At 43.0% G+C, this 14,915-nt stretch overlaps 1 protein-coding gene across 1 annotated transcript in view; it reads left to right on the plus strand.

Moving 5' to 3' along the window:
• The window catches only part of MRPL35 (mitochondrial ribosomal protein L35), a 410,427-nt gene that overhangs the window by 314,228 nt on the left and 81,284 nt on the right, over positions 1-14,915 (plus strand). Inside the window, exon 4 of the mRNA XM_044062332.1 lies at positions 1,774-1,958. Coding sequence (XP_043918267.1) covers positions 1,774-1,958 — 185 coding nt within the window. The remainder of the gene's footprint in view (positions 1-1,773; positions 1,959-14,915) is intronic.

Genomic DNA, 14,915 nt, shown 5'->3' on the forward strand with positions numbered 1-14,915 from the left:
AAACAACATACTTTTTGCAATGAAAAAGTACAATATGGCATTGTATATAATCAGGAGGTTATGCTCATCTTCCAAGTTTTATTACTAACTCTTGCTTCAGAAAGTAAGCAGTACACTAAGTTGTTTTTTTTTTTTTTTTTTTTTTTTGAGTTTCTTTAATCTATATTCAGTTGCCTCTCAGGACTTGGCATAGTATGCAAGTGAACAGGCACCTCCAGTACTGCAGTGTGGCAGTCTGATCAGCTAGTTTTGCTGTTTATTAAAGGCAAACAGAGATGCTCCTTAACCAGAAAGGCTTTTTAAGTGAATGACTAACAAATTTGTTTTTGAAAGGGGAGTTATGGCTCATTCCAGGTCAGAAGCCATCACCACAGCCTTCTTTCAAAAAAAGTTGCTACTTGCATATACATTGTTACTTTTTCACTTGCATATACATTATTACTTTTTTCAGACATTACAAATACAAGTTGGATGTGTGGTCTAGTGGTATAGCAGAACTTTTTTAATCCCTTCTGCTATAGATCGCCCATAGAGTTTGGAAGCTGAAGGGGTGTGTTGCATTGTAGTCTTTGAGCATTGTATAAATTCCTGCAACAGTAATGTCTAATGATTAGTGCAGTATTGTTGTGTTTGTGTGGTCCTAGTAACTTATAGGTTCATAGGAAATTACTAGGCTAATGGCCCAAGAGCCCTTAGAAACCTAGCCATATTTAACCCGTTTCCCAGTTTTCAATAGAATACTAATTGCTGAAGGACAGATTTCTTCCCTTCATCTACTGGTCCTGCAATTGTTTTGGGTTATTGGTGCTATGATCCCTGTATGTATTTAGCTTTCCACCCTTTACAAGCCACCTACTACAATAAAATACAATCCCATGTTTTTTTTTGTTTTTTTTGGGGGGTGGGGGTGGAATTATCCTCCCAAGACTTTTAGGGAGCATTATTTTGTACTGTTTTTAAGCTATTTTATGATTCTTTGTAGTTTTTTTCAACTTTACTTTTACCTGTTGTACTTTCACTTGGGTAGGTGTAGGAGTTAAGGACTCTTTTAGCCTTCCGCGATAGTATTTCTTGATATGCTATCCCTGTTTGCTGCATTCTAGGCACCAGAAAATTAACAGTGAAGGTAGGTAACACACTGTTTCTTTTTTATAGTCATGCTCCCTTAAAGGCTACAGTTTGATAGCATCCATGTTTTCCTAGGGATGTACAAGGGCTGAAAAAGATCAGGCTGTGGGAACTGGTGTCTGCTTCCAGGTGCATCTTATTTTTTTGAATTCCTACAGCAGCAGTTGTGTTCAATCATTTACTGTTATATTGACTGAACATACAAGGAAGTAACTTTCAATATTTATGGCCGCAGTGAAAACATTTTCATGCTTTGTGCCTGCAAAATAAATGTTAGTGAACAGCAGACACAAAAAATCTAGTAGTTGTCTAACTGGTTCAGGTGTCAGATTTGGCATTACTTTTAAAAGAGATGATGTGAAAATCCCCTGGAGAATATTACTGCTATGATTATGATTTAGCTGTTCGTGTCCATTTCTCACTTGGCTAGTTTTAGTTGTAACTGTTATTTACCAATGTTATAATACACAACTTTGACAAAGAGACAAAATTAAGTGATAAATATTAAAGGAAAATTTATGCAGTCATTTCTTCAGTCCAGTAGTGTTTTAAGGCCAATGGGGAAGTACTTGCCTATCTTTGTGTTGGGACCAACGCTTCAATGCTGAGGTTTTCTAAAACAGACTTCTGTTGATATATCCTTAGGCCGGCTATAAGAAGAAACTCTGGAAAAAGAGTGCTGCTCGGAAGAGGCGTTTAAGAGAGCATGTCTTCTGTAACAAGACGCAGAGCAGACTTCTAGACAAGATGACGACTTCATTTTGGAAGCGGCGAAACTGGTTTATTAATGACCCATACCAGAAATACCATGATCGTACCAATCTTAAGGTGTAAGGATGTACAGCTATGTAAAACATTGTTGGTATCTGTATAATTTTTATTTTTGAGATTTTTTTTCTCTTATTCATGTTTGTGGTGCATACAAGTATGATTGTTTAATTTCTATGTATCAGAGTGCACACAGTTAACAGCTGATAATAGAGGCCATATGTCATTTATATGCAATAGACAAATAAATATTCATTATTTAACAAATTTTAAGAGTTGTGTTATTACTTGACGTAGGTTCTGAAAGCAGCTACCCTTTGCTTTCAGCGATGTCAGAAGCAAGTATGTTACCAAAATTAGAAGTTATGTACTTACTATAACTTGGCATCTGTGATGTCCATTTTCATTCTTCCTCACAAATGAGTCTAGAATCCGACCACTGGATCTGACTCGGCCACATCTACCAGACTTTGGATCCAAACCTTGAGCACCTCCCTCTACCCATAATGCCCCCTTCCATCCCCAACTCCTCAGATTGAGTTTGGTGACTTAACCCCTACAGAACCATAAAGCTAGAACAGACACAAGGAAAGACTGAGGCTCAAACCAGGAAGATGAAAGTTCTATATCATCCAAAGATCTTTCTAGGGGTGACAGGGCTGGAGATAGCTGGGCGGGAAGGTGAGGAAGAAAGAAAATGGACAACACATTTGCCAAGTTATGGTAAGTATGTAACAATCTGATGTCTTTTTTCATTCTTCCTCACAAATGGGTCAGAGTCCCCAGCTATGTAACTCTTGGGAGGCCCTCAAGGAAGGAAATCCCAGAGCACTGTCGAACCAAAGAAAGCTCTGCTTCTAGAAACAATATCTAATTTGCAGTGCATAACAAAGGTATGATCTATGACTGGGTGGCTGCAGTGCCGATATCGTCAGTGGAAGTTCTTGAGGAAAAGGCAGAGGAAGTAGCTGTAGATCTAGTGGCGTGAACTGCAGGAGAATGAGGCAACTCCAGACCTTTTTGGGAATAAATCAGTGATCCATTTGGCTAGAGTAAATTTGGAAACCCGTTGACCCAAGCAATTAGAGGAAAAGGACACAAAAAGCTGATCAGACTTCCTGTACTGTTTCGTTCTTTGAAGATAAAAACATAATTCCCTGTGAACATCAAGCAGATGCAGCATATGTTTGCCTCCATTAATAAAGTTGGGGAAGAATATTAGTAATTGAATGGACTGGTTAATATTAGTCTCAGTAGCCACTTTAGGCAGAAAGGAAGGATTTGTTCGAAGAGACGCCCTATCCTTATGGAGATTCTTTTTGCTGAAGTTATGGCTATTAAAGTATTATTTTCCAAGAAAGAAATTTCATATCACACTTATCCGCCAGTTCAAAGGGTTTCTGAGTTAAACCTTAAAGAACCACCGTCATATCCAAGTAGGGGAGGGATCCTTTATCGGAGGTCTGAGGTGGAAGATTCCCTTTATGAAAGCCTTGCGTAATCTAGAAGATGCAAGAGATACTGATTCATTTCTAGCATAGAAGTTTGGTATGGATGCCAACTAGAAAAACTAGCTCCTTCCTTAAAAAGATTAGTGAGGAAAAGAAGACTGGCAGAAGTAGGTGGGAAAAAGGATTAATATTCTGATTGAACATCAAAATAGATAGTCGTTTCCATTTGTTCCTGTAGATTTTCTTGATGGAGGCCTTCAGAGAAGCCAAAATAATGTCATAAATTGGGGAAGTAAGCCTGAACAGTCTTACCATCACTGGAAGTGGAGAAATCATGTGGTCAGTTTGAGGGTGTGGATATTGAAATGTTGACTTTCTGATGGATGAGATATGAGATCTTGAGTTGGCCCCAGTATCCATGGAAGATATTTCAAGTGAGATAAGAGGAAAGGGAAACTATACCTGTCAAGACCTGAAGGGGGCAATGTAGATGACTGAGCTCTTCAACCTGCTTCCTTTCTGTAAAAACTTTGGGATTTGCAGAAAAAGGGGTAAGCATACAGGAGACCTGTGGGCCAATTGTGAATCAGAGTATCCCTTGGTACTCCCCTGGAGGGGTGAGATCAGAGTGAAGTACTTGCTGCACTTGTTGAGGGGTGAGACAAAAAGGTCGCAACAAGGCTGGCCGCAGTGGCTGAAAATCATATTTGCTACTGTTTGAGAGACCGCTCGTGTGGAATCAAGATGGACCTGCTGAGTCTGTCTGCAAGTGTGTTGGTTTTCCCTGGTATGTGCATTGCAATAAGAAAGTGGTCTGAAAAGATTGACCATTCTCAGACCCTCATGGTCTCTCTGTACAACAGGTAGGAGCAGATTAATCCTTGTTTGTTGATGTACCAAACTACTGACATTGTCCGTATGGATTGCAGTAGTCCCTACAAGGAGAAAGCCCTGAAAGGCTTGCAACATTAGGAGGAATGCTTTCATCTCTAAAACACTGATATGCAACTTATGGTCCAAGGCCCATGGTCCCCCTTGAAGACTCTTTCCCGTGAAATGCCCCCCACCCCAGTTGGGAAGCATCTGTGGTCACTGTGGCTAATGGAGGAAGAAGAAAGAACAGCCTGCCCAGAAAGAGGTTGCTTAGATCCACCAGCGAACATGACATTTGCAAATTGGAGTGAGTTTTATGGAAAATGATAGAGGCTGGTAAAGAATGGGCCACTGAACCGCCAGTAATTCACATAAGGAGTCTTGCTAGAGGGACTAAAAGAATGGCAGTTGACATTGACCCAAAAACTTGTAAGACTAGTTATGCTGGAGGGGACAGACAAGACAGTAAGTGCAGCACCTGATTTCTCAATGTTGTAATGCAGTGAAGAGGTAATGATGCCACCTGAGTCATAGAATCCAGTTGAGTTCTTATGAATTCCACCATCTGTACAGGAGTCCGCTTTGAGTTGGCAAGGTTTATTGTAATGCCTAGAGATTTGGAGATCTGAAGCAAGTAATCCCTGGCTTGTAGAAGTTGAAGCCTGGCTGGGGTGGTGAGGAGCCAGTAGTCGAAATAGGGAAACACCTGGAATCCTTGGAGTCTCAAGTGAGCTGCCATGCATTTGTTGAACGCACTGGGGGGCTGTGGTGAGCCCAAAGGGCAGTGCTGTGAATCAGTAGTGATTGGCTCCCAGACGAAAGTGCAGGTGTCTCCTGGAGTGCCTGTCTATTTTGATGTGATAGTATGGATCCTGGAGATCTATAGAGCACATCCTGTCATCCTTGCACAGAAGAGGCAGGATGGACTGACCTGTAATCATTCGGAAGTTTGACTTTACATACTGATTCATATTGCTTAGATCTAGAATTAGTCTGTCCCCTGTTTTCTTTGCACTAAAAATAATCGGGAGTAAGTTTCAAATCCTATTTGGGTGGGACCTCATGAATGACTCTCTCTTTTAAGCAGCTTTTGAATCTCTTGAGCTATGTACTCCCTCTGACTGGGTGGAATGTCACGGAGTTTCCTTCTTTGGGGACAGGAAGTGGAATGGGAAATGAGTATGTAGTAACCTCTGGATATTATATGTAGCACCCATGCTTTGTTTGTGAGATTTGTCCAGGCATCCATGTGCAGGGGAACACGATCTCTGAATGCCACCAGTGGTGGCCAGTCTGGCAGCGCTTCAGGGCACTGATAGGGCCCGTCATAAAAGTTGTCTCTGAAGCCCTGGTTTTGAGGACTCTTCTGTCTCTGGGGTGATGCCTGCCATTGAAACCTCCTCTTCTGCCTGTGGAGGAAGTATCCCCGCACTAGTCCTGGAAAGGTCCCTGAGATTTCTGAAACCACATTTTCTTATCACCTTGCTGATGCATAGAAAAAGAATGTTGCGAGGTAGAAAACTTGATTCTAACAGCAGACAAAGTCTTTCCTTCCTTCTTGGTGCAGGTAGATGTATCCTTCACCGATGGCTGAACAAGGAGGAGCCGTCAAAGGGGGCATTAAGAAAAGACACCTTGAAGGGTTCTGCAAAGTCGCATAGCCTCATCCAGGCATATCTCCTAATGGTTATACCTGAACAAGCTGCTTGTGCATTACCCTGTGCTGTATGGGAGATTAGCCTCGTCGATGAATTGGCAACAGATGAAAGAGTAGCCAGTTGTGGAGAAACCATCTTAAGATCTTCTGCCACCAGTGGTTTCAGCAAGAGAGACTGAAAGCTACTTGATCAAATCTCTCTGTAAGCAAGTAAAATGTGCCAGGTAATTTAACAACCTCAGGGCGAATGTGGCTGAAGTGAAATGCACTTTCCTAATCTGTCTATCACTCTGGACTTCCTGTTCAGTGGATGGACAGAGGAGCTTTGCTTGTCTAGCTCCTCCTTAGTGACTGCTCCCACAATTATGGCATCAACTTGGACTCCCTTGCTCCAGTGAAGTTTGTCTGAAGGAGGAACTAAGAATTCATCTGGGCACTTTGGGATGGGCTCGATAGTGTATGGTTCCTTCCAAGCCCATCGGGAAACTAGATCAATAAGCTCATCTGCTGGAGGGAGTCACCCCTGAAAGCCTTCAAGAACACCCATCCTTCAGAAGAAGGAACTTGGGAAGACCAGCCACCCCTCTGAGGATTTCCAAGATGTCCCCAAAGGAGTCACCATCAGTTGGCAATTGGGGGAGATCCTTCTTCCTCATCAAAATTGTTGTCTTCTGTGAGACTCCATAGAGGAGACTATGTGCTTCATTTGCACATTTTCTTACAAAGAACCTCTTCCGTGGGGTGTTCAGGAGAGGTGTCAGAAGAAAGGGGAGTCTCTCTGGGGAACTTGTGGGGAGGCTTTCCTGAGCTGGCTGACCCTGAAAAGCAGAGATGATGGGCTCAGAGGTCGGACCTGATGAGGGGCAGGGAATAGGATCTGAGACTAGAAGGGATGGTTCCTATGCAAAACAGAAAACCCTTTCTACTACCTGGAAGGCTGATGAACCGGGAGAAATCCCCCTCCCCCAGAGCCGAAGCAACTGAAGAAGGAAGTTCGGGGCCAACCCCAGATCCGAGCCCTCTTGAGAGAATCAGACCTGAGCTGTCCAGGGTTGAGACACTGAGGGGGAAGGGAAGGATCCAGCAAGGTAGGAGCTGAACTAAGCCCATTGGACCTGGTGCCAACCTCTCTGATCTGAAGGTATCTGAGCAGGACTGGTCAGTGTTACAGATCTGGATGGGCAAATGTTCTCATGGATACGAGAGGGGATGGAGCAGGAAGAACCCCCATCTGGATCTGAGTCCTAGGGAATCTCCACATCATCCTATCAATGTCTGTCTCTGTCAAACTCCTCGAAGATCTGGACAAAGTGGACGGGGGCTGGACTGCTTTTTCAGAGTCACGAATAACTGTGATGTCAGGACTGGAGAGACTGGCTTCTGAACAAATTCAGGAGCGCAACCTTCACAGGTAGGATCCATGGGTTTAGGATCAAAGAGGGAGGTAGATGGAGCTGAAGAGCTAATAGCATGCATTGGGTTAGTTGGATCCAAAGGTGTCTGATCTGAGTGCTTCTTCATCTTCTCATTTGGTCCCGAAGAAGCCCTCCGAGATCTTAGAACAGGCCTTTTCCTAGACTCTGAGGTTGGCTGCGAAACTTTAGAAAAGGCTTGAGCACCAGAATCAGCTGGTAGAAGTCCTTTCAGAATCAGTTTTTCTCCATAGGTTCATAGGTTGCTACTAGACTATCAGCCCTAGGGCCTACACAAGCCTAGCCATAACAATTCCCTGGCTATTTCTTCCCAGAATATGTACTTCTGTGGTTCCCTGTCTAGCAGAGGGCGACTGACGTGATCCCCGGGGTGAATTTACTATCTCCCATCCAATCGTCAAAGTTCCTTTTGAAGAGGGCCAAAGAGGCGCTCAGCTTAATATGTATGGGCAGTCTATTCCAGAGTATGGGGAGTCTCTGGATCAGGAACCTTATCCCTCCAGCATGTTTTGTTCATTGTGATGACCAGGTTTAGATCCCTGGAGCGTGTGGGTCTGAGAGGTTGGGTTTTCTTTGTGTAGCATGTCCAACAGCACTGGGTTTGACATGGCTTTGTATTTTAAGCAGAGATCGCCACTGAGTAGGCGATATGCGACAGACTATAGCTGGAGTTTTTTAGACGATCAGCATAGGGCATCTGCTTTAGGCCTCTGATTCGTTTAGTGAGGTATTTCTGTGGCCTTTCCAGTTGTTGCAGAATGTCTTGTGAGGTACATACCAAATGGGGCATTGTACTCTATAATGTGTCTAATGAGGGATGAGTACAGTGGGACAATGACCTCCTTTTTTCTGGATGAAAAGCCATTAGTGATGAGATGTGCCACATAGGATTTCCTGACTGTTGTGACTGTGTGGTTATTGAAGGTGAGACCACTATCCACCTGTGTCCCTAAGTCCTTTATCACACTTTCGGTGTTTAATGTACTGCCACTTATGTGGTAATTCATGGGTACATGGTTTTTCCCATAGGGGATAACTATACATTTCTTGGCATTGAGCTTGAGCCCATGGCTGTGACACCAAGCATCTGTTTCTGTAAGGCCCTTTTGTAGAATATCCACATCATTTGGGGATTCAATAATGGCTCCCAGTTTTCCGTCATCTGGGAACTTTGTTAGCCAGAGTCCCTTAGTGCTGGCCTGTACTTCAGAGAAGTAGATGCCAAACAAGAGCAATTCCCAAGATTGAACCCTGAGGTACTCCGCTTGTCACTTGTCTGGAGTTGTATTTGGAGTCGGCTACTTTTGCAGTGTGGGTTCTGTCAGTAAGCCAGTTGGCAACAGATTGAGTGACGTAGGGATTAATGCTCATCTTAGTAAGTTTATCTGTAATTCCAGAGTGGGGGATGGTGTCCAAGGCCTTGGCGAGGTCCAGATAGGCTGTGTGGACCGCCTTACCCTCATCCACGGCTCTGGAGACTGATTCGAAGAAGTCAGTCAGGTTGAGGAGACAAGATTGGCCCTTTATGAAACCAAACTGGGTGGGGTCCATTGTTTGAAGGTTGCCAGTGTTTTTGTTTATAAGTACCATGATAATGTATTCCATGGCTTTGCAGATCAGGCTCGTCAGACTGATGGGACATTAGCTTCCGGGATCCAAGGTGGATCCCCCTTGTGGAGTAGGATAACTGTAGCTGTGCGCCACTCATTTGGCATGAAGCCTGAGGTGAGGCTATGATTAAACATGACACTTAGGTGAGGTGCCAGTTCATTTTGTAGTTCATGTAGTACACATACTGGGATGTCGTCTTGCCCCATGGATGCTGTATTCTTAGTGTTGTAGATTGCATTTTTTACCTGTGTGGCCGTTATTACTGGAATTTGGCAGTCTTTCTGTATTGAGATGGGCCCTTTAGGGGGTGAGAGGGGGGTGAAGTTTGCACTGAATCAGTCTGGCAGGATATTGGCAATATCCTTGGGATCAGTATATTTAATGCCATTCTGTTGTAGCTCAGAGCAGATCTGAGCATTACCATTTCGATTCTTGACATAGATATAGAATGCCTTGTGGTTATCTTTGGAATCTGTGGCAATTTTATTTTCGTAACTAGCTTTGGAGGATTTTGAGGGATCTCAGCTTTTTACTGAGGCTGGTAAGGGAGTTTTTTGCATTCTGGGCTCTTTTCTACAACAGTTTCTTCCTTTTGTTGTAAAGTTTGTTTATGGCAAGGGACCACCAGATTGGCTTCCTTTTTTTTGGAGGAGAACGTCTTGGTTTTGTTGGGGATGGCACAATTCATGCGTGAGTGGATGTGCTCATACATTGCCTTAGTGTAGGATTCAGCAGTCGAACTTTCAGTTCCCGTCTGCATGGGTGTCATGAAGTTTGTCACTTCTGACTTGAGTAGCATGAAGTTGGCTTTGGAGAAGTTTTTTACGGTGGCTTTCTTACTGGGGTGTGGGAGTGGGATGTGGATGTCAAGGGTGATTAACTTATGGTTAGACCTGACCAACGAGGGGGTGACCATAGGTGTGGAACATGGATTTCCCATGTTGGTAATGAACAGGTCTAAGATATTGGAGCCCCTGGTGGGACTAAGGATTAGTTGATTTAGGGCATTGGAATTTATGAATTCCAAGAACCGTTGGGCAAAAGTGTTGGTACACAAGTAGTTTTCCCAGTTAATGGCAGGGTAGTTGAAATCACCCAGTGTTAGGGTGTGTGGTTGTATCTTAATATTTTCCAGTATGTTTAGAAAGGTGTAGTGAGAATCTTGAGGCATGGTGGGGGATCTGCAGCAAGCTACAATTTGGATTGCAGTCTTACCTAGTGTTAGTTGCACCTGGAGAATTTCAGATTCATTGTGTTGGACAACTAGCCTGGTGGTGTGAATATCCTTGGTGAATATGGACACTCCTCCACCTTTAGTGTTTCCAGTCCTGATTTGGTGACCGAAAAGTGTGGTAAGAGTTGTAGCCTGGTATTGCAGGGGTGCTCCCTGGAGCCTTGAACCAGGTCTCAGTTACTGCACAGATGTCGATGTTCTCCATTTTTAGGAGTGCCTCGAGGGAGTGCATTTTGAGATTTAGATTTCTAGCATTGAGTAGCATTACCTTCAGATTTTGCAAGCTTGTACCTGTTACGGTGGTGGTTTTGTACTTTGAGCTTTGCCTAAAAAAAAGGCACTATACTGTAGGCAAGAGCTTAGCCAGTAACCTGAATCCCAGGGGTGACAGGTGCAGACCATCTTTGGCAAAGCATCGTGGTTTGTCGATCATGTTGTCCCAGGCAGACAGATACTGGATCCCCTTTGAATGACACCAGAAGCTTGGCCAATTGTTGAAGTCAGTCATTTTTCCCTTATGCTGTAGTATCATTCTGGCGGAAGGCAGGATGCTACTCAGGCTAGGGTCATACCTGTGTGGGCTACATGATCCGAGAGCTCTTCCATGTCTCTTTTCATGTAGTCCAGGGAGGTATGTCTCAAATCATTCACTCCAGCATGGACAATGACACAATTGTATTTGTACTTGTTGTGGAGTGACTTGAGTGCATGTGTTATGTGGCGAATCCTGGCACCCGACAGACAGCTGACTGTAATTTTCTCCTTGTTCAACCTAACACCCAAAAATGACTAGCTTACTGCTAGAGTTCGGTTCACGCGTACTATCTCCATGGTGACAAATGAGATCTGAGGAGTTAAGGATGGAATGGGGCGTTATGGGTAAAGGGAGGAGTTCAAGGTTTGGATTCACAGTCTGGTAGATGCGGCCACGTCAGATCCCAAGGTTCGACCCTAGACCCATTTGTGAGGATGAATGAAAAGGACAACATTAGCCCCTGCATTTGAAGGAAAAGATATAAGGGTTATTCTCTGAAGTATTTTACTGAATTTGTAAATTTAATAGTCTGCTTTGTTTCATAGCATTGTTTACACACAACATCTATACAAGACTGTATGAGCACACAAGTCACGTGGTTTTAATCAGTTTTAGAAATCAAATGTAAACTACATTAATTTCCCAGAAAATTAACTAATGACTGAGCATGTCTTCCATTCCTAATGGTGTGCGCGCATGTGTCTGCGATTGTGTGTGCATTTCTTTGGGATGGTGCTGTATATCTTTGTATTTTAATCATAATCATTTCTGTCTGTAAGTTTTAGTCATTAAAAATGTAATTTATTTTTCTGTTTCTAAAATTCACAAGGTAAAAATATGTATTCATGCATGACTTGAATGCTATAATCTAAGTAACTAACTGCTTGGTTACAGTGGCTTGGATTCACAAATGATGTATGCATCTGGATAGGGGGTTATGTATAGTTTAAAAAAAAAGAAAACACACACACACCCACCCCAAAGCCTTTTGCATTTAAACATGCTGAAATTCTCAGGAGTATCATTCTACAATGCTATATACCTGGAGGAGTCCAGATGTGTGCAATAGGTGCCATAACATCCACCACAACTCACAAACAAGTGCATTGCAGAGTATACTCTGCAAGATTTGCAAATAACCTTCTCAGCTATTTAGTGAGAGAGATCTTATACTGTTTTAGTAGTTTTTTTTAAACTTTTGTTTTCTGTACTTTTACTTGTTTAGGCCTACGATATAAGGGCTCCTTTAGGCTTCCTTAATAGTATTTTGTTGAACATGATTGACTTTTTTGCGAAAGTCACCATGGCCCTGGATGAGAGAAAGAGAGCATACTGCCTATCTTGACCTGTCCAAGGCATTTAACACAGTCCCCCACTTTGGTATTATAGAGAAACTCTCTCAGGTGGGAATTAACCCCTACATTACCAGTTGGGTAGCCGACTGGGTGGACGACAGGATACATGCTGTCATAGTGGGTGAATTCACCTCTAGCAAAAGACCAGTCACCAGTGACATACCACAGGGTTCTGTGCTGAGCCCCTTACTGTTCTGAATTTATTTCTCAGAAGTCCAGGAAAACTTGGACAGCCTGAGGTTGTCCAAGTTCACTGACAATTGCAAATTGGGAGCAATCACAGAGTCCCCCAACAATGTTAATATACTGCAAGACTGGGTTAACACAGACAAATGATTTGTGCCAAAGCCACATGTTAAAGATAAATGCAAAAGTTGCATTATTCCATTTTGGAAAGCTAACATCCCTGCTAGTTATATTATAGACAGCACTCCCCCTAAGTTAGACCCAGTAGTACATGATCTGGGTACTCAGGTTGATAGCGACGTGAACTTTGACCATCACGTAGCCAGTGTAGTAAGGACGTTCTTCTATGAGCACATCTTATAAATAAAGGCATCACATCTAGATCTAAGGATGTTATAATTCCATTATACTTGGCCCTCATCAGACCAGTAATTGAGTACAATGCTCCCTTTTGGATGTACCTCACCAGACACTTGCAACAGTTGGAGAGACTACAGAGGTTTCTCACCCAGAAATTTTAAGTTGCACAAAACCGGTCTTATGGAGAAAGACTGAAAGCGTTGTCACTGTATTCCGTCTCCTACAGGTTTCTAAGGGGTAACCTGTGTCTGACTTACAGGGCGGTCTCTGACCAGGCCCTGATGGAAATGCTACACATTAGCAAGTCAAACTGCATGAGAGTCACTCGAGCTCCAGGGATCTTAACCTAGCCTCTGGCATGAACAGGTCATGCTGGAGAGAGAGATGCCTCTCCCAGAGATTGCCACTTTTCTGGAACAAGCTTCCAGTTCATGTGAAACAGAGCACTTCCCTGACCCTCTTCTAAAGCAACCTAGATCAATGGATAGGTGACCTTAGATTCGCTCTTAGGGTGGTGGCCATGTCCCTCCTGGACAGAGGAAGTCATCATTAACTGCCGTAGACCCATAACTCTCCGATCTTTACTCATTTAACCACCGACAATTGGGACAACTCAGGATAAGTATGGCTAGGCTTGTAAGGGCTCTAGATCCGTTAGCCTAGTAAACTTCTATGAGCCCATGAACCTATAAACTAGCCCTGTTTGCCCCTTCCTGTGCACCAAAAAATACAGCGAGTCAGCAGCACAGTCTTTTTATAGCCATGCTCCCCTTAAGGCTACAGTGTAGGACGGAATCCATGTTCTGCTAGAGGCTGTATAAGATAGGTGAATATTTGTGGCAGTCCTACTGTGGACTGCCACATCAAAAATACAGGCATGCCTAGTGTTTTTGAGATGCTGATGTGTGCTTCAGAACATTTATGATCAACACTGTAGTGATCCTGCAGTGGAAATTGCATATACATGTTTATAAACAAATACAAATGCTGTATAGCTGATGTCAGCAGTGCTGGTATACTGCAGAGCAACACTGCATGACAACCTAATTAATTGTGAGTCATGCACACACTGAAAATGCAAGGATCCCCTACTGGAAATAACAGTGGTAGTGGATCTCTTGCTTAGTGTTGTATGCAGATGAGATCTGTGTTGTCATGGCACAAAAAACTGAAATCTTTATGAATGGCACCCAGCCATGACAGCTAACAAGGAAAACCTTGGATGCAGTGCTATCCCTAAGTGTCATACTCCTTGGGCTTAGCACTGTCAAAAGGTATGGCACTATGTCTGCTGTGGAGACCTGCTTTAGCTATATGTTTCAGTGTTTAAGCAGATGACACGCAGTTTTCACCGTGGTTGTGCTGCTGTACTCTGAATCTTTGGATATTGCAGTAAGACCAGGCATGTAACTGAAAGAACAACATTGTACAAAATGTTATTTATTTAGACTTTTGTTGATCGGGTTAGTCCCACTAGGCTCGTGTCCTCTCTTCAACAGTATATATACCACTCGGGAAATTTGGCCAGGGCATTGGGGAACTTCCCCATACTTGTCATTGTTGTGAATAGAACCAATTTTGGAGGAACACTTCCTGTTTCTGTTCTAGGAGCAGAGGTGGCCCAGAGAAACAGGGAGGCAGATGGAGAGAGTAGGCGATGATGGAGTGGTGAAAGAAATGGAGGAGAAAGCAAATGTCGAGACCAGAGAATGTGTGCAGGATTCTGAGGAAATGTTTCATAGAAATCTGTTCATTGTTGATGAATCAGCTAATAATGAAATGTACAAACACAACCCTCCACTGTTTCCTAGGGATCGTTAAGGAAAATACAAAAGGAGGATGCAGAGACAATCCTGAAGAATGGTGAGATAGAAAAGAAAACATCTGCAGAGAAAAAGAAAAAAGGCAAAAGTGGAGTAGCAGAAAAGGCAGAGGAAAATGAAAAATGGAAGTACGTGGTAAAGATTCAAAGTAAAGAAGACGAAATGCACAAGTATCAAGTGTGGGACAATTTAATAGCTCCTTTGGGTATAAAAACATGTGAGTTAAGAGCATTTATTCTTATTAATAGACAATTTCTGACATTATATTTAAAACTACTTTTTCAATGGAAAACTTTCTGAGAATGTGAAAAAAAAGAATATGACCCATGGAATCTTTGTGATAAAATCATTTAATGGGGAAGCAAGAAAATTCACATACTGTTTTGAACAGAGGTAGAAAGACTTTGAAAGGACATTTTAAAATGTTATATAAAGAAGTACTGGGATACCCGCGGTGGTGGTGCTGCGGTAGCGTTGTCGGCTCACAGTAAGCTGCTGTCC

The sequence above is a fragment of the Protopterus annectens genome, chromosome 2.part1 (genome assembly GCF_019279795.1).
Source record: "Protopterus annectens isolate FY-2018-M chromosome 2.part1, PAN1.0, whole genome shotgun sequence".
Taxonomy (NCBI): domain Eukaryota; kingdom Metazoa; phylum Chordata; order Ceratodontiformes; family Protopteridae; genus Protopterus; species Protopterus annectens.